This window comes from Ictidomys tridecemlineatus, chromosome 10, assembly GCF_052094955.1.
Source record: "Ictidomys tridecemlineatus isolate mIctTri1 chromosome 10, mIctTri1.hap1, whole genome shotgun sequence".
NCBI classification, from domain to species: Eukaryota; Metazoa; Chordata; class Mammalia; order Rodentia; family Sciuridae; genus Ictidomys; species Ictidomys tridecemlineatus.
The window spans coordinates 29,563,696-29,587,525 of record NC_135486.1 but is presented as its reverse complement, the minus strand read 5'-3'; the positions used below and the strand labels follow the sequence as shown (position 1 = coordinate 29,587,525).

The following is a 23,830-nucleotide window of genomic DNA, read 5'->3' as shown; positions in this document are numbered from 1 at the left end:
TGAGGTGCTCATCTGAAACTGTTCAGTGCCAGGGGGTGCTGGGCTCAGGACAGGGACAGGAGGATAGCTTGGAGGCCCTGGGCTCTGTGGCTGGGCGCCTCTGGGCCCTGGGTGGGTGCTGGCCTGGTCCCACTCATTCTTTTCTTCTCTTGGTAAATGTTGGCTTGGGGAGAGGGAGCCTCACAAGCAGCTCATTGTGAGTGCCTGGCCAACAGGGCTGGCTTGTGTGAGCCCATGGGCACTAGAGCCTAAACCCCCCCTTTACTTTAGGGTGTTGGGGGACGCTTTCAGCCAGGCTCTTCACACGCATGCTCACTGACTCATGCATGGTTGCCATGGGGATCTCGCCATGGTGATGGCTACTTGGAAAAGGGAAGAAGGGGTAACTGATGTGATGGAGACAGTTCTGCCCATGACTAGCTCCCCACTCAGTCCTGATGCCACTTACTGTCCTCTGTATCAGGGGGCCTCCCAGCGTCTGAGAGATAGGCCTACCCTGTGGCTGGCCTGCTGTCCTTTCTAGAGGTTTCTGCCCTTTGCAGGAAAGGTTTAACTTGGTCTGAGATGCCACATTCTGCTTTGTCTGGCCCTTCAGCTCCTGCAGGGAGCCAGACCTGGTGACTGTCCACCAGGCTCTGGCATCCGGCAGGGGGGCTGTTGGTTTGGAGGACCCCTGCAGCCCCCACAGGCTTTGGCAGAGGCTCTGGCCTCCTTCAGAACTTGGCCCTGACCTGGGGGAATGTGACCCAGAACCAGGCTTGTCCCTCTGTTCCCTGTCCTGGCCCTGAGCTTTGCCTCCACAGAAGCAGAGTATTCTTGCTCGGAAGGGTGTTGATCTCCAAGGTCCCCAGTCCAGCCAGGAACTGTGTGCTTTTTTCTTTTCTTTTTTTTCCTCCCCCTCTCCCTCCTTCTGGGGAGGGGCAGAATTGGGGATTGATCCCAGGGGTGCTTTACCACTGAACTATATCCCTAGTCCTTTTTAATTTTTATTTTGAGATGGGGTCCCACTGAATTGCTGAGGATCTTGCTAATGTTGCTGAAGCTGGCCTCAAACTCACAATCCTCCTGCCTCGGCCTCCTGTGTCACTGGGATTATGGGAATGCACCACATCTGGCAAGACTATATGTGGTTCATGCCACACAGATCTGACGCTGGCCCCGTCACTTGCCATTATGTAACCTTGGACAAGTCATCTGAACTTTCTTACCCTCAATTTTCTCATCTGTAAAATCAGGCAAATAATAGATACCTCACAGGTTCATAGTGAAGAATATGTGGATTAATTTATATAAAATATGTTAAAAATAGATTTAGTATACACTGAGTGCTCAATAAATGTTAGCAACAGCTGTCTAGGGGGATGATTCTTTTATTACTGTGTCACCCAAGCTGTCCTCGGTTAGCTCCTCCCCCTGCTTCCTCTCTGCCCAGCGCTAGTGGGAAGCCTGGCAGGTAATGTGAGGAAGGAGGGCCTGAGCCAGAGCTTTTCTATCCTGGGCAGGATCCGGCCCCAGCTGTCGAAGGAGAAGATTGAGGGCTGTCACATCTGTACGTCTGTCACCCCAGGGGAACCCCAGGTCCTACTGGGGAAGGACAAGGCCTTCACCTATGACTTTGTCTTTGACCTGGACACTTGGCAAGAACAGATCTATTCGACCTGTGTGAACAAGCTTATCGAGGGCTGCTTTGAGGGCTACAATGCCACAGTGCTGGCCTATGGGCAGGTAAGCCACCTCCACCCCCAATAGTGGCCACCCGACTTTGGTGTCCCCTCATCTGAGCCCCACCTGCATGGTTTTGTCTATTGCCTGAGGATCTGGCTGAGCTGGAGGGCTGGGACCAGTGAGGGACTTCCACGCTGGTGCCTCCAGAGGGTGCTGCGTAACACTCTCCTTGTCTTTGCCAATGCAGACGGGGGCCGGGAAGACGTACACTATGGGCACTGGCTTCGACACGGTGACGTCAGAGGAGGAGCAGGGCATCATCCCAAGGGCCATAGCTCACCTCTTCGGGGGCATCGCCGAACGCAAGCGACGGGCTCAGGAGAAGGGTGTGGCTGGGCCTGAATTCAAAGTCAGCGCTCAGTTCCTGGAGGTACTGTGTTCTGGCAGGGTAGGCAGGAGGGACAGGCAGGAGGGAGACCTGGTAGACCACAAAACTGCCCAAGCTGGGTCCTCCTCCAGTGCAGTCGAGTAGCCTAGGGAGTCACAGGGGCATCTACAGCTGATGAATTTCTTGCTGCTGGAAGCCCCCAGGCAAGGACAGGAGGATCCGTGGGATGCTTTGAAGGGTTTCCTCCATCAGATGGTAAGGAGTCAGTGACCTATGAGGTCTCCTCAAACCCTGTCTGATTCTAGCTCTGACACTTTTTAGCCATGTGACCTTGTGTATGTCATTTCACGCTCTGAACTTCATCTTCAAAATGGGGGTGATGTCTATCTCCTTAGGGTTGGCGAGGATGACGTGGAAGCATGTTACTTGTGCATGGTCACAACTTTGGTTCCTGCCTTTCCTCTGGCCTTCACTGGGTCCCTCCTCCACCTTCAAGTGGCCTGCCTGTCCCTTTCTGGCTGAGATGCTTCCTGGCTCTGAGTCTTCTTGGGTCTCCTGGCAAATGGTCCCTAGAAGAGAATTCCTTGGCCTCCAGCCCTGCCTGTGAACGGGAGGGTGTCAGCCTGAAACTGTGGCATCCAGGAACTTTCTGGGGCGAAGGATGAGATCTCTAGGCTCCTTGACACTTGGGCTGTGCTCAGCCCCAGATCAGTAACCCAGGTGTAGGCAGTCCCTACTGTGAACGGGCCCTCCCAAAGGAGGTCAGATGGGGGTCAGAGAATGGCCCCTGGTGGTCCCAAAGGGTTTCTAGGAAGGCAGACAGACCTCATGATTTCCACCAAGAGCCTGACCAGGCTTCTCTGGGACATGTGATTGGGCCTCTCGGATACTCAGCATTTAAATACCCAAGCCAAGGAGCCCAACCCTGTGGTGTTTGCTGGTTTTAGAGGTACCCTGGGCTCTCATCCCAAAACCCTGGTGCTCCGATTATACCCTGCTTGTCCTCTGAGGGAAGTATGTGACCTTAGCCCTGCCCACACTTTCCCATGCTCCATCTCCTACCCGTCAGAACAGTCACTCCTTCCTGGATACACATGGCCACTGCTTTCCTGATTTCTTAGGGGGACCCTATATTTTAGGCTTGGGAGTTTTTATTTGTTTTTCTAGACCTTTGCTTCTGATGAACTGCCTGCCTCTGTGTGTGTGTGTGTGCACATGTGTGTCCTGCTGCTGGGTATCGCTGTTAGCTTTTCTTTCACATCTCTTTGTTTCCTTCCTTTCTCCATCCCGTTGCCATGGGGATCCACAAAAGGAGGCTACTTTCTATAAAATCCATGCCAAGGGGTGAACCACAAGGGGTTAAATGATGCAGTGTGTCTGTCCCGATACAGACAGACACTAGAGTGCCCCCTCTTTACCATCTCTCCTTCTGTTTCCTCTTCCCCTTCCTGTGAGATATTTCTGTCCCTTTAAGGCCCTCAGTGTCTCAGATGTCTGAGGTCTGCAGTCCCCCTCCCCCTTGCCCCACTGGATTCTCCCCCATCCCTCTCCCGCTCCCAGTCCCAGCTCCCTGCCTGTTGACCACCCCAGACTGTCAGTGGAAGTTTCCTTGCTCCTGATTCCAATCACAGAATCTCGTGGGCTACCATCTGAAATGGGTGGCCACCTCCCCACATCGGGCTCCCCAGAAGGCTGGGCCCCAGTCACCCTTTCTCCATGATCTCTTTCCCTCCTGAGCATAGGGCAAGGCACATAGCCGCCACCTCCCTCCCCTCACTGGGAGGTGGTCATTATGTCAACCGCCAGGGACCATGGGGATCAGGGAATGGTCCCTGGAGGTCTCTGAGCTCTGCCTCTTCCTTCCCTCATCTGGAATCATCCCATCCCCTCTTTTCCAGTCCAGTATTGCAATAAGATCTGCCCAAGTCATGTCAAGTTTTCCTTGTCTGCTCTCTGGGGTCCACATCCCTTTGTCCCTTTAGGTCCTTAGCTACCTACTGGGACTGAGAGCTGTTGGATACTGGTTCCTCAAAGTTGAGGGACCATGTACCACCTCAGGGTAGGTCTGCCCAGAGCCCAGCTGCCCTCCTTCCCCTGTCCAGGAGAAAGATCCTAGAATTCAGAACCCAAAAGGGACCAGGGTTAGATAAGTTAACTTCCAGAGCCTCAGTTTCCACTTCTGCAAAATAAAGGTGGTTTAGAAACAGGAGAAGCCCCCTGGGGGCCCTGCGCTCTGTGCCATGTGAACCCAGCCCTGTTCCCTCCTGGCACAGCTCTACAATGAGGAGATCCTTGACCTGTTTGATAGCACTCGTGACCCTGACGCTCGCCACCGCAGGTCCAACATCAAGATCCACGAGGATGCCAACGGTGGCATCTATACCACAGGCGTCACGTCTCGCCTCATCAACTCCCAGGAGGAGGTGAGCGTCCGCGGGAGGTACAGGGCAGGCACAGGACATCCTGAAAGGCCAGAGGCTGGTAGCACAGCCTCTTGAGGCCTCTCCTCTGCATCTGTCCCCAGCTGATCCAGTGCCTGAAGCAGGGCGCCCTGTCCCGTACCACGGCCAGCACCCAGATGAATGTACAGAGCTCGCGCTCCCACGCCATCTTCACCATCCACCTGTGCCAGATGCGTGTGTGTGCCCAGCCCGACCTGGTGAGGAGCCCTCTGGGGCCCAGGAGCTTCTGGCTGTGGGGGTGTTGAGGGAGGACAACATGAGTCGCCCTGGACCCAAGCTAGCAAACCAGAGTTGGGGCTTGCCCTGCCTGCCACTTGTCGATTTTTCTTTTTTTTTTTCTTGAGCTTCAGCGACCCCTTCTATGCAGTGGGGTAATGAGACCTATATCGAGTTGTGAGCCATGAAGGAGGATCAGGCGTGTGCACATACTGTGTTTGCTGCCTCAGGGTGGGCGAGGGCTGGCAAGTCAGAGGCTCTCTTCTGCTACAGGTGAACGAGGCGGTGACAGGGCTTCCTGAGGGCACAGCTCCTACGAACGAATACGAGACACTCACAGCCAAGTTTCACTTTGTGGACCTGGCTGGCTCCGAGAGGCTGAAGCGGACAGGGGCCACGGGTGAGCGGGCCAAGGAGGGCATCTCCATCAACTGTGGCCTGGTAGGTACATGGAGGTCCCCAGCCCCGGCAGCTAGCTCAGCTCTGGCTCAGACCCTCCTAAGGCTCTATGACTCCAAGGCTGCACAGGCTTCCTGGGGCTTCTCACCAAGTGTTGGGCAGGGCACACCTAGCTACTATTTCTAGGTCTTGGGGCCTTCACTCTCAGGCCTCACCCCTGCCCCAATGCCCAGATTTCACCAATCTATCACATCTGCCTATAAACCCATCCAGGGGTCTGTGGGCTGCTAGGGCCAGCAAGGCTGGTACAGATGGCTTGGGACTGTGTGGTGCCTGCCTCTCCCTCCCTGAGTGACTCCTGAGCACAGGGTCTGTCTCCTGCAGCTGGCCTTGGGCAATGTGATCAGCGCCCTGGGGGACCAGAGTAAGAAGGTGGTGCACGTGCCCTACAGGGACTCCAAGCTCACTCGGCTCCTCCAGGACTCTCTGGGGGGCAACAGGTATCTGATGACTCATATCCCTGTGAAGGGGTGGGGGAGGCAGGGAGGTTTTTGGAGAACACCCAGGTGAAGGCTGGATGCATAATGGCCCTGTGGAGGAAGAGGCCTTCCCACCCGAGGCTGAAGATTAGGCAGGGACCTCGAAGTGCTCCATGACCTTTGGCCAGTTATGCTCAGACTCAGTTTCCTCATCTGCACAACAGGGAGAGATATTCCTCAGGGAAGTCATTCAGCCCAAAGGAAAGAACAGACAGAAAATGCTAGAAAAATGCAGGGGCTATGGCACATCCTTATCACTAACCAGAGGACTCTGGCAATTAGGCACCACCACTTTTCCCACCTGGCCAGCTCCCTTCACTGGGTTACCCTCCGGCAGGGGAAATTCTTGGCCAGGTGGTCCAGAGACCCGCATCCCAGCTCCTGCCCTTCCAAATGCCCAGGTCCTTCAGGCATTAAAGTAGTGGGGCGTCAGGTGGGGGCAGAGCTTCCGCACCCTCACTCTCACCCTGGCCTGACTGCGCCCCCAGCCAGACCATCATGATTGCCTGCGTGAGCCCCTCAGATCGGGACTTCATGGAGACACTCAACACACTCAAATACGCCAACCGGGCCCGCAACATCAAGAACAAGGTGGTGGTGAACCAGGACAAGACGAGCCAGCAGATCAGCGCACTGAGGGCTGAGATCGCTCGCCTGCAGATGGAGTTGATGGAGTATAAGGCGGTGAGCAGGCTCCCGGGCTCTGCCCAGAACTCCTGCTGAAGCAGGTGCCCGGCTCTGCACCTGCCCTGTGGTTCCTCAGTATGCTTGCCACCTCCCCATCACCTGCCCATCCACTCCTTGTGCCTCCTGAGCATTGCTGTGTGCCAGGCATGGGACTCAGTGTTAGGAACTTACCCAGGTGACTTCAGCAGCCCGAGCCCTCTAGGTTTTAGAATGCAAAGTCCTTGCATAGATTTTCTGACCAGGGCAGACACTATCCAGGGTGTTTTTATGCGCACTGAACATGCTGTGTTGGAACAGATGAGAATGCTGTGCTTCGATAGATAAGTTGACAGTGGAGACCACAGTCACTCACTGTGCTTCAGGGGCACAGGAGAGAAAGTTGGTCTTGCTTTCTGGGTAGTCAGGGAAGGCCCCATAGAGGAGGGCTTTGATATAGATATTGGAGGACAAAGAGGAAGCAGGTAGGCATTCTAGGTAGAAGCAAAAGTGAAGAAAATGGGTGCTTTGAAAGAAGTGTGTGATTCCATATAACTACAATAACTGTGCTTGAAGTCACCAACTGGTGGCCCATGGCCTGAATATGGCACACGAATGGATTTTGGTTTGACTTGCACATGTTTTAAAAGACTGCTTAGTCATCAACCTTTCTGAAAATCAGGGAGTTTTAGCTTTTCTGGAAAAATTTCAAGTTCTAACTACATATGGCTCGAAGATCACTGGAATGCATGGTGGCTGCCTCTTTAGATCAAGTCTCTGAGTTTTAGCTCCAGTCTCCACAACTCCTTGTTACCTTACACCAGATTGAGTCCCTCGGTTATGACAACTGCTTGGCCCGGGCAGGGTTTTGTCCCCTGGAGTAGTATTTGTGGAGGTAGAAACATGAGTGGCAGAAAGGTAGGTCAAGCTAAGACAGTGGGAGGCCTTGAATGGCTGGTTCTCGAATTTGGATATTTGGGGGTTTGGGGCATTGGGAGACAGGAGCTATGTTTTAGGAAACCAGGCGTAGGGGACCCTGCAGTGCTGCCATGTCCTACAAAAGGCAGGTGACCTGGTGGAGAGAAGAGCATTGTTACCACTTCCCTGTGAGATTTGGTACCTGACTGCTCCCTGCCTGCGCCCTTTCCCAGGGCAAGCGTGTGATTGGGGAGGATGGAGCCGAGGGCTACAGTGACCTGTTCCGGGAGAATGCCATGCTGCAGAAGGAGAATGGGGCACTGCGACTGCGGGTGAAGGCCATGCAGGAAGCCATTGATGCCATCAACAGCCGTGTCACCCATCTCATGAGCCAGGAGGCCAACCTGCTTCTGGCCAAGGCTGGTAAGTCAGGGTGCACCAGGGCCAGTTGGAGCACCAAGATGCTCAACCCTCCTCTTCCCACTCCCACCCCAGGATGTTAGGCAGAGCAGGCCGGCCAGCCAGTGCACAGGTCCATCCATTCACACACTTTTTAACCAATTTTAAAACAATTCTGTACAATAAAGCAATACATGTACACATCCTTCTTAAACAGGCAAGTGTTGCATCAGTATATGAAGCTAGAGGTTAAAGTGCCCTCACCAACCCCTCTGAGATTCCACCATGTCCTTTCTGCTTCTCTGAAGGGAACTTAGTACATATTTCTGGAGCAACTTAGTACATATTTCCCCACACCTTTCTCAGTATATCTGTTTCAAGTATAAGTATGTTTAAATGTATTCATGTGTATATGAATATATACTTCTATATTGGAGATCATTTATATTATTCTTATGACTTCCCCTTTTCATTTAGCATTTTGTTTTATAAATCTCTATATTAAAACCAGCCTAATTTTTTTTTTTAAACGACTACATGGTTTTCTGTAAACCAGCCTAATTTTTTTTTTAAACGACTACATGGTTTTCTGTAGGTGATGATGAATCATTAATAACAAACAGCCCTCTTCTGACGGGCATTTAGCTGGTTTCCACTTTCTGCCTCTTACCAACAGTGCTTCCTGTCTGTGGATGTGTACAGATATTTCCTGGCTAGAGATTCCTTTATGGAGAAGGTCCACGTGCACTCCCTATTGGAAGCACAGATACAAGGTCACTGGTCTTAGAGGGGAAGGTCCTTGCTGACACTCATCTTCTTTGTTGCATGCTCCTTCTGCCTTCCGCCCTCCAGGTGACGGCAACGAGGCCATCGGTGCTCTGATCCAGAACTATATCCGGGAGATTGAGGAGCTGCGGTGAGTGAGCCCCTGAAGGTGTGAGCCGGCAGGAGGCCTTGGCCAGACCAAGATCAGGGTGATGACATCTCACCTGGCCACGCCCCCTTGCTCTTCCCATGCAGGACAAAGCTCCTGGAGAGTGAGGCCATGAATGAGTCCCTCCGCCGCAGCCTCTCAAGGGCATCGGCTCGGAGCCCCTATTCCCTGGGAGCATCCCCAGCCGGTCCGGCCTTTGGGGCCAGCCCAGCCAGCTCCATGGAGGATGCCTCTGAGGTGATCCGCAGGGCCAAGCAGGACCTGGAGCGACTGAAGAAGAAGGAGGTCAGGCAGCGGAGGAAGAGGTAAGCAAAGGGCAGCCTCTTCCCTGAGAGCCCCGAGGTGGGAAATTGCAAGTGGACCCTTCCAGAAGAATATGGACCCCGCTGTGTTCAGGGGGGACCACCATGGCCCCACACCCCGTCCCCAGGAGCTCCCCCATTATTGTGTAGGAATTCATGGAGCAAATTTGCTCTGCCTTTTGGCCAGAGACCCCGCCACCACCACCTCCAATGCTGTACTCCCCTCCACCCCACAAGGCTAATTCTGGGCAGGACCAAAATTCTGGGTTTTTAGGAGAGCAGGAAGTCAGCCCTACCCCTGTGCCTTCTGGCTGGAAGCTTCCCTTATCCCACCCTCCACCCTCCTCGCCTGCCTGCTGAAGCCAGGGCTAGTCCCCCTAATCTGGGCTCCCCTTCACTCCACAAGCAGTCCAGAGAAGGAAGCCTTCAAAAAGAGGGCGAAACTCCAACAGGAAAACAGTGAGGAGACAGACGAGAACGAGGCTGAGGAGGTGAGGACCCCCACCCCCACCCCTCCTGGTCACATGTTTACTCCTGTGTCCCTGCTGGGGTTGGGGGTCCCCATCAGCACCTTCCTATAGGGTGGAGTGGGGTGAGTGCCTTCATCGATCCTGGCACTTCCTATTCGCTCTGGCTGGTTGCCATGGTGATCTGCATCACTCAGGCCTCCTCTTCATCCCAGAGGAGGCTGGATGGAGGCTCCTCCAGGGAGGCTGTGCCCAGGCTACTGTGGGAGGGGGTAGTCTTCCCCGAGGGAGGGTGTGGCCGACCCCAGCCCTCCTCACACAGCTGAGGTATTGGATCTGGCCTGGCCTCTGCTTCTGGGCTCCCCTACCTGGAGGCCAGGCACAGCCCTAATTGTGCCTGGTGCCCAGGAGGAGGAAGAGCGAGACGAGAGTGGCTGTGAGGAGGAGGAAGGGCGTGAGGATGAAGACGAGGACTCGGGCAGCGAGGAGAGCCTGGTGGACTCAGACTCAGACCCCGAGGAGAAGGGTGCGGGGGCCCGGGCTGGGGGACACGAGACACCCGTGGCCAGTGCCCAGGGTGGGGCTTCCTGTCAGCACTGGGCCCTGAGAACGTTCCGATGCCCCTGGGGTGGGATCGGGCTTGCTTGAGTTCTCTGAGATAGTCGTTGTCCAAGGCTCAGAACTCCCAGCTGTGAATTCAAGAACAAGAACCGTAATGATAATGATGCAAATACTGAGCGCTTATCATGTGCCAGCCACTGTGATTAGCTCAGCATTTCACGTGCTGGCTTCTTCCAGTCCTCACTGCTACCCCATGCATAGGTGCTATTTTCCCTGCATCACCACGGAACATGCTCAGAGAGGCCCATACTCTCCCCAGTTTGGTCCAGGCAGAGCAATGCATTGAATGTAAATCTCACTAGTGCCAAAGCCCACTGCTCTAAGTGGGGACACCTGCCCCTTTAGCTCTGTCTTGCTGCCATTTCTTGCCCATGGCTCTGCAAGGTGCATTCAATCATTTTACCCTTCTCCACCCGAGCATCCACCCATGTATCTATAACAGGTGGATGTTGGCCTCTGGAGCCGACAGCAGTGGGAAGGATGTCTAGACCTGCTCTCAGCTTTTGAGGCCAGCCCCCTTTGGGGGCTGCTCTTTAAACGTGTTACCATATTTGGCAGCACTGTGCCCACTTTGGATTTACCATTTCACCTTCCTCTGGTCATGGCTGACACGAGGAAACACCCCTTCCCTAGACTGGTGAGTGCTCCCCACCTGGCCCTTACCCTGTTGCCAGTCTGAGCCTGGCTCTGCACCGACCCTGCAGAGGTGAACTTCCAGGCGGACCTGGCCGACCTGACATGTGAGATCGAGATCAAGCAGAAGCTGATTGATGAGCTGGAGAACAGCCAGCGGCGCCTGCAGACGCTCAAGCACCAGTACGAGGAGAAGCTGATCCTGCTGCAGAACAAGATCCGAGACACCCAGCTAGAGCGGGACCGTGTGCTGCAGAACCTCAGTGAGGCTGGAACTCCCCACCCCGACAACTCCTGCTTTCCCCTGAGCCCCTCCCCTGTCAAAAGCACACCCCACAGCAGCTGGCGTCTTTGGGCCACAGTTAAAAGTTTTATGTCACATCCAGGTCCTCTGCCATGTTTTAAATTCACCTTTTTAAAACTAACATCTCACATATTAGGATCTTTTAATCCTTTTTATTTCTTCATGTACCTAGGCAGGTGAACAGGACACTTCCTGGCCTTTTCTCCGGCATTCAGTTCCTGGCACCCGTTTATAAGGCACCTTCTGACTTCTGTGTCCTTACTCTCTTCTTCTCCCAGTTCAGTTCATTATTCATGTATTCATTCCTTTGTCTTATTCAGCAAGCCTTTGCTGGATGTGTCTTGTGGAGCAGACATTATCCTAGATTCTAGAGGTGTTGGCGTGAGCAAAACCCCTGCTCTTATGAAATGCACACTCTAGCAGAGAGAGACAGACGTGAACAAAATAAGTGTGATCTCTAGAATGGCAGATGGTCATCAGGGATATTTTAAAACATACAGCAAGGAAGGAAGATGGGGGACACTTGGAACTAGGTTGGTCCTGGGAGACTACCTGGGGAAGGTGACTGAGCAGAGGCAGGAAGGAGATGAGGTAGTGCTACAGCAGAATGAGCGATGCTAAGGGCCTTGCAAACAGAGTGAAGCAAAGATGCCAAAGCCCTGAGCAGGTCATGCCCGTCGTGGGAAGGAAGCTGCCTTCTACTCTGCAGACGAGGCAGTGTCGAGTTTTGAGAGAAGCACATGATGTGAAATTTAAAAGTATTTTTAAAACTTCACTGTGGCTGTTGTGTAGGAGAACAAAAATGGAGCGTAGAAACCGTTTAGAAAATTGTTATAAAGATCCAGAAAAGACCGACAGGAGGTGGTGAGACATGGGAAGATTCTGGATATGTTTTGAAGGTCGAGCCAAAGGCTTTGTCAGTGCTTAGAGTGGGGGACGTGAGGGAGAGGGGAACCAAGGATGCCTCTGAGCTGCAGTGAGAGGTGGAAACTGGGACTTGGTTTGTACCTGTTCAGTTTGAGATGTCTGTTGGCAGTTCAGGAGGGAGCACCTAGGGAAGGGAACCCATTGAGTCCTTCTGCTCTAGCTCATGTCACTGTTTTCTCTTGCTGATTCTTCCCCTTCCCCTTAGTCCCATCTCCTTTCTCTCACAGTTATCATGGGTCAGAAGCAAGCACACATGAGTGGACTGCAGCACCCTCATGGGAAGCTAGGGATCAGGGCCTCGGGTCTCAAGATGAGATCTCACATTCCAGTAGAAAGTCAGAGCAGGAAGAGGCCTTGGGCATCCGTAGCCCCATTCCCTTGTTGCGAGACCTCATGCCCGACGTCTCTCAGTGAGACTTAGAACCCAAGCGTCCTGCCTCCCCTGTTGATGAGCCCACCTTCAGCGGGAACACACAGAGCTGAGGGCTGCCTCTTGCTGCTCTCAGGCACCATGGAGTGCTACACAGAGGAGAAGGCCAACAAGATCAAGGCGGATTATGAGAAGAGACTGCGGGAGATGAACCGAGACCTGCAGAAACTGCAGGCTGCGCAGAAGGAGCACGCCCGGCTGCTCAAGAACCAATCGCGCTATGAGAGGGAGCTGAAGAAGCTGCAGGCTGAGGTGGCCGAGATGAAGAAGGCCAAGGTAGGGCCAAGGGTATTAGGAATAGGCCTAGATGGGACGGTGCCACACCTTCAAATCTACTTTCCATAATCGATGCTGACAAGTGTGGATTCCCCTCCCACACACACACACACCCATCACTACCTGGTTTAACCCTGTCCTGGCCACGCACATTGTCCTCTTAGCTAATTGCTTCATTCTGGATGCAGCAACCTGGATGGCGCAGTGCTTGGGGGACACACCCAGGCGCCCTGCTCAGTGCTGCCCCCTTTTAGTGGGTAACAGCACTGCAGTTATTCCTGCCTGCACAGGGCACGTACAAGACTCTTATTTGGTGTAACCTTTGCCTTGAATCCCAGTGATAATTATGTTGCTGGCAGGCTTTCTGGGGCCAGGCCCTTCTCTAGTTATACATGCATGCCCTGTGTGGCCCTTAGGAGAACCTTATGAAGCTACCCTATTATTATTCCCACTCTGTGGAGAATTGAGGCTCAGAGAAGGCCATTCCAGCTACAAGGAGTCAGTGCTGGGATGCTGGGAGTCCTCAGCCTCACTAGCTGGTGTGTGTTCAGGTGGCACATACCTCCTCCCACTTTGCTGTGGCTCAGAGTCTCTGGGGCCTGGGGTCTTTCCCTGAGGTCCTGGTTTGGGGCTCAGGTCTTATGCCTCCAAGTCTGTCTGGCTCCTGCCTGGAGATGAAGGATCCATGGTCCTTTATGTCCCCCCCTCTGAACCTTCCTGCCCTGACCCTCAGGCTCTGGTGTCCCCTCACTCACCACAGTCCTAGGCTGGATCCCTAGTAAATCCTGGCACTACAGATGGCAGCCCCAACAGCTGGCCTGAGGAGCAGATACACAGGAAAGGGGCGTTCCCCAGTGCGTGGAACCAATAGGACAGGTGTCTACATTCTAGGAGCCACCAGTAACTGTCCTCACCACTGACTCATTAGTGCTGACCACTATGCAGAGGCAATCGGCCATGAATGCAGGGAATAGCTGGAATAGATTTTTAGAAAAGGTGGACCTCTTGTTGTCATAGATCAGCCACCTCCTCTGCACAGGCTGTGTCCCCAAGCCTAGGCCACAGGTCCAGGAGCTCCATCAGCCTGTCCAGTCCAGATTAGAGAAGGCCCTGCCTTGCTGTGCTTAGACCTTTTTGACCTGGGCTGGTCCCCAGGGACCCCACTCTCCTCTTCTACTTCTGTGTATCCACCCTGTGGACAAGAGGCAAATGACATTGAAGTGCCCACAGATTCCCCCAGACCTGGGCGCCCTCTGGTGGTGCAGAGGGAGGACCCGGTGGGTCTTTGACATCCTCAGGTGGAGGGGCACACCCCCATGGCCTGGCCTTCAGTAGCAACTCCGGAGCAGTTCTGGGTGCTTTTCTCTTCATCCCCATTCTGTGTCCCTGGGGGTTCCTGGCTCATTCCCCTTCAGGCCCAGCCTCTCCCGGCCAGCTCCCATTTCAGCTGGGCCTGATTCTCATGAGGAGGGAACATTCTCTTAGGGCTCTGAAGTCTGGAAAAATAATTGATGCCCAGGGCATGTTTGAAGAAAGACGGAAGGATCCACATACATTTATGAGTGTTTCAGTCTTGGGATTGCTGAGGCCCAGCTCTTCCCACCTGCCTGTGCTTCTATGAGCCCAGGGATAGAAGTGGAAATAATGGCCTAGAATCATCCCAAGGGCTCCCCTACAGCCCAGGGGACCAGGTTTTCTGTTGGAAGGACAGATAAAGCAGCAGCAGCAAGGATTCTGACCAGATGCCATGAAAGCCAATGGCTTAGACCCTTCCCACCACCTTCCAGCTGCAGGCCCCAGTGAGTCACAGGACTGCATAGGGTAGGACCTGCAGCTGCAGGGTCCCCTAGGAGAGGACACACTGCCATGTACTTTAGGACTTAAGAGCATGGCTCTCCCAGGAACTGAGGCCCCTTTCAGCGCTGTTGTGAACCTGGGATGCGCTCACCCATTCTGAGACCATCACTTTCGTGTGGCCACCGTGGGGCTCCACCACGCATGCGATGTGCTGGATGGACCCTCGTCCAGGAAGACATGTTTCCTCCCCAGGAGCCTCAGCTCGCAGTGTGCTAGAGTTTTCAGGCCCATTGTTAGCTGAGGCTTTGACTTGGTCTTCCCAATCTCAGTCCTTTGGAAGAACACTCATTCTAGACCTCAAAGACCCCGTAACAACAAGCCCACCTCTGCTCTATAGACACCCCTTCAGAGCCTTCCCTGCCAGGGAGAAGCCAACCCTGATAGTGCTGGCTGCCTTGGAATCTCTCTCCTTCCTTTCCTATGCCTTTTCCTGTCCTACCTGTCCTCAGACAGGACAGGTTGGTGACTTTCCTGTGATGTCAGAGGCCTCTGTGGCAGAGCCAGGACCAGCCCCCATGGTGATTCTCCTGCCACCACTACCTGGAAGCTGTGGGAAGTACTGTGCTCATTGCACTCCTGTGTTAGGGCCCCAGGAAGGGGAAGCAGATGATGCAGGGCCTCAGGACAGTGGCCTCCCAACACATTGGGTCATCTCCAGCTGTACTAATGGTGCTTCTGTGCCTTTGGCTAGACGTCGGAGAACTCTGGGTTCCAGGCACTCTATACGTGGTCCCTATCCTTATTCTGAACTGTTGTGGTGCCCTGCCTGGGCCTGTAGGAAGACCACCTGGATTCGCCACTCATCTCTCAGATGCTCATTTCCTTATTTATTGAACAGGAACGGTAATGCTGGTTCTTAGTAAATAATGGTGAATTTTATTACTGTCATTATGAGCCTGACCCTGGAATCCAGCCCCGACCTTCATAGCTCAGGCTGTCAGATGGAGAGAGGATTACCTGCCTCCAGCCAACTCGGCTGACCTAGAATGGTCAGACCCAGGATGGTGGCTTTGGGCAGGGGCAGAGTTGCACCTTGCAGATCGGGAGTCCCTGCACTGCGAGGCTGGCTGTAAGGCCCCTCCTTCTAGCAGGTTGCCCGGGTAGTGCCAACCTCCATGGAGGGTTTAGGGGGCGGACCCCTCGCCCCAGACCCTTGAACACTGAGCTGGTGCTGTGTGACAGGCTGTCACCTCTATTCAATATCCTCGGAGCCAGCCACTCCCTGGAGCACGTGGGCCACCCCTTTCCAAGCCCCACCTTCACCCCTGCCTCTGCCCTGCCTGAACCAGGTGGCCCTGATGAAGCAGATGCGGGAGGAGCAGCAGCGCCGCCGGCTGGTGGAGACCAAGAGGAACCGGGAGATCGCTCAGCTCAAGAAGGAGCAGCGGCGGCAGGAGGTGAGAGACCCTGGAAGACTCCAGGAGACTTCGGCCTCAACTCCCAGCTTCCCTGTGCACCTGGCCACCCCTCCCGGTCAAGCAGGCTCCAATTCCTGCTGCCCTAAGCCGTAACCGTCATGCTTGAAGTAGAACACAGCCTGTCAGAAGGGCGGGACCACCATGGGCCTCTAGCCTGTCCCCACATATTCCAAGGGAAGGCTTGAGCCCCAGAGAGGGTCAGGAACTTGCTCAGGGTCACCAGCAAACCAGAAACATGCAGCTTCAAACCCAGCAGAGAAGTCCAGCAAGGCTGAGCTCCCTAATCCCAGATGCCTCCCCCAGAGTGGGAGATGAGGCCAAGGGGTCTTTAGTTCAACTTCCAGCGAAGGGAACTCTACTCTGGGGACCATTTTATCAACATTTTTGCTGCATGAGATTCACCCAACGTGAGAAAAATCCAGGCTTCTGGCTGTAGATCTGGCCAGCTCATCCCCAGCCCAGTCTGGGCAGAAAGGGTCTCTGTGTCTGAGTGTGGACCCTGCCCCTCCTCTCTGACCCACAGTTTCAAATCCGGGCCTTGGAATCCCAGAAGCGGCAGCAGGAAATGGTCCTGAGGAGGAAAACCCAGGAGGTAGGTGCTCTTGGACTGGCCCAGCACGAGGTCCTGTCCTTGCTGCATGGCCCTCGTGTTGCTCTCCTTTGGGGAGAAGGAGGGGGGCTAGTCTGCCTGTGGCCCTGGGTCTCCCTGCTCCATTCAGCAAACACAATCAATCAGGCAGAATTGCCAGGCCCAGAGCAGCGCTTTCTCAATGGGAGGGCTGAGTCTAGAGGGCAGGCTGCAGGCTCTGTCCCCCAATACTTGAGCTGATCGCTTAAAAAAGAAAGAAAGGGAAAATAGTGGCAGATCTTATGTTCATTTCACATCAGGCAGCCCTCTTGGCCCTTCTGTGACCCTGGGCTAACACAGAGTGGCCCTACCCCCAAGCTGCATAGCTCTAGTTCACCCTGCTCACTGGGCCCCCCTTTCTTGCCTCCAGGTTTCTGCATTGAGGCGCCTGGCCAAGCCCATGTCGGAGCGGGTGGCAGGGCGTGCAGGGCTGAAGCCACCCATGCTGGACTCGGGAGCTGAGGTGTCGGCCAGCACCACCTCATCTGAGGCCGAGTCGGGGGCCCGCTCTGTCTCCAGCATTGTGCGCCAGTGGAACCGCAAGATCAACCACTTCCTGGGTGACCATCCTGCCAACACTGTCAATGGTACCCGCCCGGCCAGGTGAGGTGGACTGGTGGTGCCTTGGCCTGTGTGGGCCCAGAGTTGGAAATATGGGGGGTAGGACCAGAATGAGGCCAGTGCTCTAGTCCCCAGGGCTGTCAGCTCCTGATGGGGGCTCAGTGGAGCTGCGGAGGTTAAGAGGAGTCACACCCAATCCCCTCTTGCCTCTGCCTCCCAGAAAGAAGTTCCAGAAGAAGGGGGCCAGCCAGAGCTTCAGTAAGGCTGCAAGACTCAAGTGGCAGTCCTTGGAACGGAGGATCATTGATATTGTCATGCAGAGAATGACCATTGTCAACCTGGAAGCTGACATGGAGAGGCTCATCAAGGTGGGCCTGCCTCCCACCTCCTGCCCTTCCCACTCTTCACTTATCCTCCGTCACCCTGACTCCTCAGACCTTTCCCAGCCCCCTCTCTCTGGGCTCCTGGTGCCTGCTCTGGAATCCAGAGGTGCTGGGGCCCTTCACGGGCTGGAGACCTGGGGTGGGAGCTGTGGGCAGGACAGGGCAGACCCCTGAGACCCTGATGGTCCTCCATCATCATCCCCTCAGAAAAGGGAGGAGCTGTTCCTCCTGCAGGAGGCGCTGCGGAGGAAACGTGAGCGGCTGCAGGCCGAGAGCCCGGAGGAGGAGAAGGGGCTGCAGGAGCTGGCCGAGGAGATTGAGGTGCTGGCAGCCAACATCGACTACATCAATGACAGCATCACCGACTGCCAGGCCACCATCATGCAGCTGGAGGAGACCAAGGTAGCTATAGGACGGGATTGGCTGGGGGAAAAGGTGGGAGAGATGGGTGGGCAGGGGCAGCCCCAGCTGATGAGCGTCTCTGTCTCCTGGTCCCAGGAGGAGCTGGACTCCACGGATACCTCGGTGGTCATCAGCTCCTGCTCCCTGGCCGAAGCCCGCCTCCTGCTGGACAACTTCCTCAAGGCGTCCATTGACAAGGTGAGCCTGTCACTGACCTGTTCAGGGGTCCCAGCCAGCACAGGCGCCACCGTGACATAACCTAGTAGTGCAGCCCACAGGCCTGACTCCTCCTCATTTGCGTCACTCACAGGCCAAGGCAAGCCTCCTGGCCTCCCAGCCTAGGATTCTGCAGCTATAAAACTGGGGTGATGACAATACCAGGCTTGTAGCTTGTTTCATGCCTTTAACAAGACAATGCCTGTATAGGGCCTGGCGTGGCACCTGGCACGCAGCAGGGCCCCAATTAAAGGTGACCCTGGGTGTCTGGCCCAGGCCCTTCCACAGCAAGGCTGGGCTTGAGTGTGTTAGAGGTAGAGGGAGAAGTGTGTGTACATTGGGGTGGAGAAGCAGGAGACAGACAGACAGACCGCATTCTGCCCAGCAGGGTTTATCCCAGAACATTAGGCATCTCTTGGGGTTTCTGGGCTCCTCTCTTCTCTTCCCTCTTGGGACTTGAATCTTGGGAACAGACACCACCTGGTGTGCATGCAGTATGACTCAGAAGAGGGCGGGAGAGTTTGCCCTCCGTGACTCCTCACCCTATCCCCAGTGACTCCTCTCAGCTCTGCTTTGTGTCTAGGGGACTGCTTGAGTGTGCTAGGGCTGCCGTAACAAAGTGCCACAAACTGGGAGGCTTAAGCAACTGTGATTTATTGTCTTCCAGTTTTGTAGGCTAGGAGGTTCAAAGTCAAAGTGAAGCCTCTTCTCTGTGATTATAGATAGCATTCTTCTCCTCCCTGTGTTTTCAGTCTTCCCTGTTTATATCTGCAATCATTGTGTGTGTGTGTGTGTGTGTGTGTGTATGTGTGTGTGTGTGTGTGTGTGTGCACGCGCACATTTTCTATTGGGGACTGAACCCAGGGGTGCTCTACCACTGAGACACATCCCCAGACTTTTTTCTTTTCATTTTTAAAAATTTTTTAGATGTTGATGGACCTTTATTTTATTCATTTATTTTTATGTGGTGCTGAGAATCGAACCCAGTGCCTCACACATGCTAGGCAAGCACTCTACCACTGAACCACAACCCCAGCCCATCCCCAGCCCTTCTTATTTTTTATTTTGATAAATTCAGGGTCTCACTGAATTGTCTAAGCTGGTCTTGAACTTGCAATCCTCCTGCCTCAGCCTACTGAGTAGCTGAGATTACAAGCATACCCCACTGCATCTAGCTCCCCTAATCTCTTTTTAAAAGGAGATCAGTCCCTTTGGATTAGGGCCCACCCATATGTTCTCATATTACCCTATTTACCTCTTTAAAGGCCTTGTCTCCAAACATATTCTGAAGTAATGAGGGGGACTTCTGCCTATGAATTTGGGGGGACACAAGTTAGCTCATAACAGGGTGTATCCTAAGGTGACCTCCACCAAGCTGTGCACATGGGTGCTAAGGGGCGGGGCATACCCCCAAAGCCAGGAAGGCTAATTCCAGGCCTTGCTTCCCGCCATCAGGGGCTGCAAGTGGCACAGAAGGAGGCCCAGATCCGGCTGCTGGAGGGACGGCTGAAGCAGACAGACATGGCAGGCTCCTCCCAGAACCACCTGCTCCTGGATGCCCTGCGTGAGAAGGCCGAGGCGCACCCCGAACTGCAGGCCCTCATCTACAATGTACAGCAGGGTGCGTATAAGTGGGCTCTACCCCTGGGGAGGCCCCTACTTCCCCAGAATTCCCCCAGAAGCCCTGGTCTTATCCCTGCAGGACAGATGCAGGAGGGAGGGAGGCCATCCCTCCTTTCCCCTCCTTCCCCACCTGATGGGGTCTCTCCACCCTCCCTTCCGCCCACAGAGAATGGCTATGCCAGCACAGACGAGGAAGTCTCAGAATTCTCTGAGGGGAGGTGAGTTCCCACCTGGGAGAGAGAGCCCAGCACACCTGGGGCTCAGAGAAGGAGTTGCCCAGGGTCCCAGGGCTAAGCCTGAGTTTGGGGGCTTTTTGAGACCTACAGGTCTAAGTCCCAGAGAGCCAAGAGAATAGGATATTAGGATCCTAAACTCTCTGCTTCTTCCTCAGCTTCTCCCAGTCATTCACCATGAAAGGCTCCACCAGCCATGATGATTTCAAGTTCAAGGTGAGCCCCCCTGTAAGTCATGCAGTAGGTACATTAGGGCCAGCTTCCCATAGCCTGGACCCTATCTTACTGTGACTTTGGCTCACCCTGTCCATGCCCTAATATTGCCCCCAGCTGGAATAGAGGTGCCAAGAAGAATCTAGCCTAGAATTGGGGTATGTCTAGTCCATCCTTTTTGAGGTAGGTGGAAGGTAGAAAAAGTGACCAGAGCCACTGCTGGCTTGTTTCCATTCTGCCTAGTGACATCACCACATCCAGAGGCCCCATTTTCAAAAACTTCTCCCTTCCCCACTCAAGACCCTCACCACGGTCTGAGCCAAATCTTAACCCTAGATGTCTAGTTATTTTACCTGCAGATGGTTGATTCAACAGTGTAGGAATCAACAGTGAGAGAGTCTACCTAACATCAGGTATCAGTTGTTAGACTGAAACAAGACCCAAGACTTTTAAAGAAAAAAGGGGGGAAAAAACACAGACAAGAAGCTGTGAATTTTATGCATATTTTGGGGGTAAAGTGATAAGCTGATTTCCAGCAAGAAGTCAGTCTGGGCATTCTGTGGTTTGCATAGTTTAATAAAGAGCAACAAAACAATTTCAGTTGCCCTGGATTCTCCAGACACCTGGAGAGTTTAGCTGTGGAGCACAGAAGATGATATCTGGGTGTCTGGGTCCTTCCATCAGCTCTTCTTCCTTAGGCCAAGCCTGCACCATTTCCATGCTAAGGATTTCCCCTGGTTCCCTTTCCTGTGCCATCCTGTGTGGGCAAATTGGTCCATCTGATTCTTTCCTTTCTAGGGAGAGCCCAAGCTGTCTGCCCAAATGAAGGCTGTGTCAGCTGAGTGCCTGGGGCCCCCACTGGACATCTCCACCAAGAACATCACCAAGTCCTTGGCCTCCCTTGTTGAGATCAAAGAAGACGGGGTGGGCTTCTCCATCCGTGATCCCTACTACCGAGACAAGGTCTCACGCACTGTCAGCCTGCCCACCCGGGGCAGTACTTTGTAAGGAAGGGAGCCAGGGATGTGGGTGGGTCAGGGTGGGCAGGGAGTTGGGTCTGGACCTGACTGGACCCTCTGTTCCAGCCCCCGGCAGTCTCGAGGCACAGAGACGTCCCCTCTGACCCGGAGGAAGTCCTATGACCGGGGTCAGCCCATCAGGTGAGAACCTCTTCTAGAATCAGCTCCAGATTCACTGCCAGTGTAGTGGTTGGGTGTGTGAATGGCTGTGGAATTCCACTCTGTAGATTATCCTATGTGCTTTCTAATCTGGGCTGGCTGGACTGAGTCATTCAGCTTCACCCATGGTCCCTTGTACCCCATCAGCTATGGGCTTGGGATGTGTCATCTCCATAAGGCACCTGGGTAGCCAAGCCAAATAGTTAAAATGTGTGCTGATGTGCACTCAACATAGGTGGCTTTGTAGTAGCTTAGATTTGTCATTGTCCTGATTTGCTTCAGCCCTGTTTCATGACTCTGGGTCCTCGGGAGCTTTGACTCTTTTTTTTTTTTTCCCAATATTTTACCTTTATTATTTATTTAGTTTTTCTATTGTTTGTTTTGTTTTGTTGTTTGTTTGTTTGTTTTTGTATGTGGTGCTGAGAATTGAACCCAGTGCCTCATGCATGCTGGGCAAGTGCTCTACCACTGAGCCACAATCCCAGGCCTGAGCTTTGACTCTTTTTAAGACCTCCTGTTATGAGAGGAGTCTAGAAATTAAAAGAAAAACCAGACAGCCACAGAACAGCACAGTAACTTCCAGCTGCTCAGACGCACATGGGCCGGGCCCTCCAGAGCTTCTGAAATTGCAGAAGGACTGTTGGGGTCCTCTATTTGCATACTTCGTTTTCAGAGGTTTGGTGGCCTTCCCCTGGTCACATGGCTAAATAGTGGGAAAGCTGGCTCACCTTGACCTTTTGCTACCTGTTTTGGTGGGAGGCAGAAGGGGTACCTACTCAAGATCTCAGCTCTCCCTTCTCCAAAGCCTTTGCAGAAGCCCCCGTTAGGGACTTGCAAAGTGGCCTTGGTAGAGAATGGTCTGTGTACTTGAAGCTTTACAACCTGTCACTTTATCTCTGAACTGAGAGAACATTTTTAAGTGCAGTCAGGATTTAAGGCAAAGTCACGATGGCTCTCCAAAGAGCCCTGTTTCATGGCTGTGGGTCCTTGGGAAAAGGTTTAGGCAGAACCCAATGCTAATTCCCCAAGAAGAAGGATCCTGGGGTATTGGAATGGGCTGTGCCATGACATCCTGGTCTCCCTTGGAGGTATGGTCAGCTGTCATCATTCATGTGGTTATTATGTCCTGTGAAGTCGCAGTGAGCACTGTGCCAGTAAGGAGCCACTGGTCCCCAGGGAGATGGAGGGTATGGTTTCTGCGAGCCTCGGCTCATGACATTTTCAGTGGCCGAGCAGCACATTACACACTTTACGTGTGTTTCTACTTCAAGACACCTTAATTAATCTACTTTGTTGACAATTAGCATTGCGCTCACAAGCACAGCACCCACAGATTTTTAAACCGTAAGGCACTTCCCAGCCTGCTTACAGCTTAGGAATACCAGACAGCACTTTGGTACAATGTTTGGGGACCATTTTAAAAAATTGAAATCATCATCATCAAAACACACAAAAATGTTCAAAAAAAATCTCATGGATCTAAATAGATGATGAACAGGACACTTGTTCCAGTGTCAGAGGTGAAACAAGCTCGCTAGGAACATGAATATTTAAGTGACAAATTTTCTCACTGCACTAAAAGTCCCAGGACAATGGATTTTACAGAGTAGTACCTAGGAGCCTAGATGTGGACTGAGCTCTGAGACAAGGTGGAAACCCAGCTCTGGGGGTGGCCTGTGGGCAGGGGTGGTCACTCACAGATGCTGCTCTCTGTCCCTGCTCACTAGGTCCACAGATGTGGGATTCACGCCTCCATCTTCCCCTCCCACCCGGCCCCGCAATGACCGCAACGTCTTCTCTCGTCTCACCAGTAATCAGAGCCAGGGGTCAGCACTGGACAAGTAAGAGCAGGGCTCAGGGGCAAGACAGGGAGGGCACAGAGGAGGAGCAGGGAGCCTGAGGGCTGGGCCTTGCTGGAGACAGGCAGGAAGAGCCGGGCAGACCCCATGCCTAAGTGTCAGGAGACCCTGACACTCCCCATCCTTTCTGTACTGACTATAGGCCCTTCCCTTCCCCGAGCATGCTGGACCTCAGGAGAGGGCAGGAAGGAAGCCACTGGGATGGGGGCTGGGGCAGTGAGGAGGCACTGGCCAGTGGGGCTGGCACACCAGAGGGCTCCCCAGAACTGCCCTTTCCATCTGCCTCAGCTGATTCTTTGCTTTTCTCTGAAGCCCCTTCCTTCAGCTTCAACCAGTACCCTAACCGACCAACCAGTACCCTAACCGACCAACCAGTACCCTAACCGACTGCAGACACGACCTTGAGTCACCTTCACATGAAGGGCTCGGCTCACCCGTCCTCACAGCTCCTGTTGTAGCACTAATTGCTCGTAGTGTAATGTGTGTTAACTGCAATCCCTGCATCCAGAAGGCGCTCAACTTGCTTTACTGCTGGCTCTCCCATCTGTGACTCATTGGAACTCTCAATCAGCCCGTTTCATGTAGGAGGAAGGGGGCCCAGTCCTAGAAAGTGACTAAATAGGGCCCAAGCTGGAACTTTTAATTCCCACCAGCCTGGTGCCCCTAACAGGGAGAGCAATATTGTCCCTGTGTTCCTCTCTAGGCTCCCTAAAAGC

The 23,830-nt window shown here is 53.7% G+C and overlaps 1 protein-coding gene across 7 annotated transcripts in view; it reads left to right on the top strand.

Annotated features, from left to right (window-relative positions):
- The window catches only part of Kif21b (kinesin family member 21B), a 47,942-nt gene that overhangs the window by 11,758 nt on the left and 12,354 nt on the right, over nucleotides 1-23,830 (top strand). For 3 of the 7 annotated variants that reach the window (XM_078022564.1, XM_078022565.1, XM_078022563.1), the window contains exons 2-27: nucleotides 1,503-1,725; nucleotides 1,913-2,095; nucleotides 4,327-4,476; nucleotides 4,578-4,712; nucleotides 5,005-5,172; nucleotides 5,515-5,630; nucleotides 6,158-6,353; nucleotides 7,484-7,673; nucleotides 8,502-8,565; nucleotides 8,670-8,888; nucleotides 9,292-9,376; nucleotides 9,761-9,878; nucleotides 10,678-10,869; nucleotides 12,344-12,543; nucleotides 15,690-15,797; nucleotides 16,342-16,410; nucleotides 16,817-17,049; nucleotides 17,228-17,375; nucleotides 17,598-17,792; nucleotides 17,889-17,990; nucleotides 19,464-19,629; nucleotides 19,798-19,849; nucleotides 20,023-20,092; nucleotides 20,876-21,081; nucleotides 21,163-21,237; nucleotides 22,983-23,096. In XM_078022564.1, the coding sequence (XP_077878690.1) occupies nucleotides 1,503-1,725; nucleotides 1,913-2,095; nucleotides 4,327-4,476; nucleotides 4,578-4,712; nucleotides 5,005-5,172; nucleotides 5,515-5,630; nucleotides 6,158-6,353; nucleotides 7,484-7,673; nucleotides 8,502-8,565; nucleotides 8,670-8,888; nucleotides 9,292-9,376; nucleotides 9,761-9,878; nucleotides 10,678-10,869; nucleotides 12,344-12,543; nucleotides 15,690-15,797; nucleotides 16,342-16,410; nucleotides 16,817-17,049; nucleotides 17,228-17,375; nucleotides 17,598-17,792; nucleotides 17,889-17,990; nucleotides 19,464-19,629; nucleotides 19,798-19,849; nucleotides 20,023-20,092; nucleotides 20,876-21,081; nucleotides 21,163-21,237; nucleotides 22,983-23,096 (3,777 nt within the window). The remainder of the gene's footprint in view (nucleotides 1-1,502; nucleotides 1,726-1,912; nucleotides 2,096-4,326; nucleotides 4,477-4,577; nucleotides 4,713-5,004; nucleotides 5,173-5,514; nucleotides 5,631-6,157; nucleotides 6,354-7,483; nucleotides 7,674-8,501; nucleotides 8,566-8,669; nucleotides 8,889-9,291; nucleotides 9,377-9,760; nucleotides 9,879-10,677; nucleotides 10,870-12,343; nucleotides 12,544-15,689; nucleotides 15,798-16,341; nucleotides 16,411-16,816; nucleotides 17,050-17,227; nucleotides 17,376-17,597; nucleotides 17,793-17,888; nucleotides 17,991-19,463; nucleotides 19,630-19,797; nucleotides 19,850-20,022; nucleotides 20,093-20,875; nucleotides 21,082-21,162; nucleotides 21,238-22,982; nucleotides 23,097-23,830) is intronic. The other 4 variants (XM_078022568.1, XM_078022566.1, XM_078022567.1 and 1 more) reach the window with 2 other exon arrangements.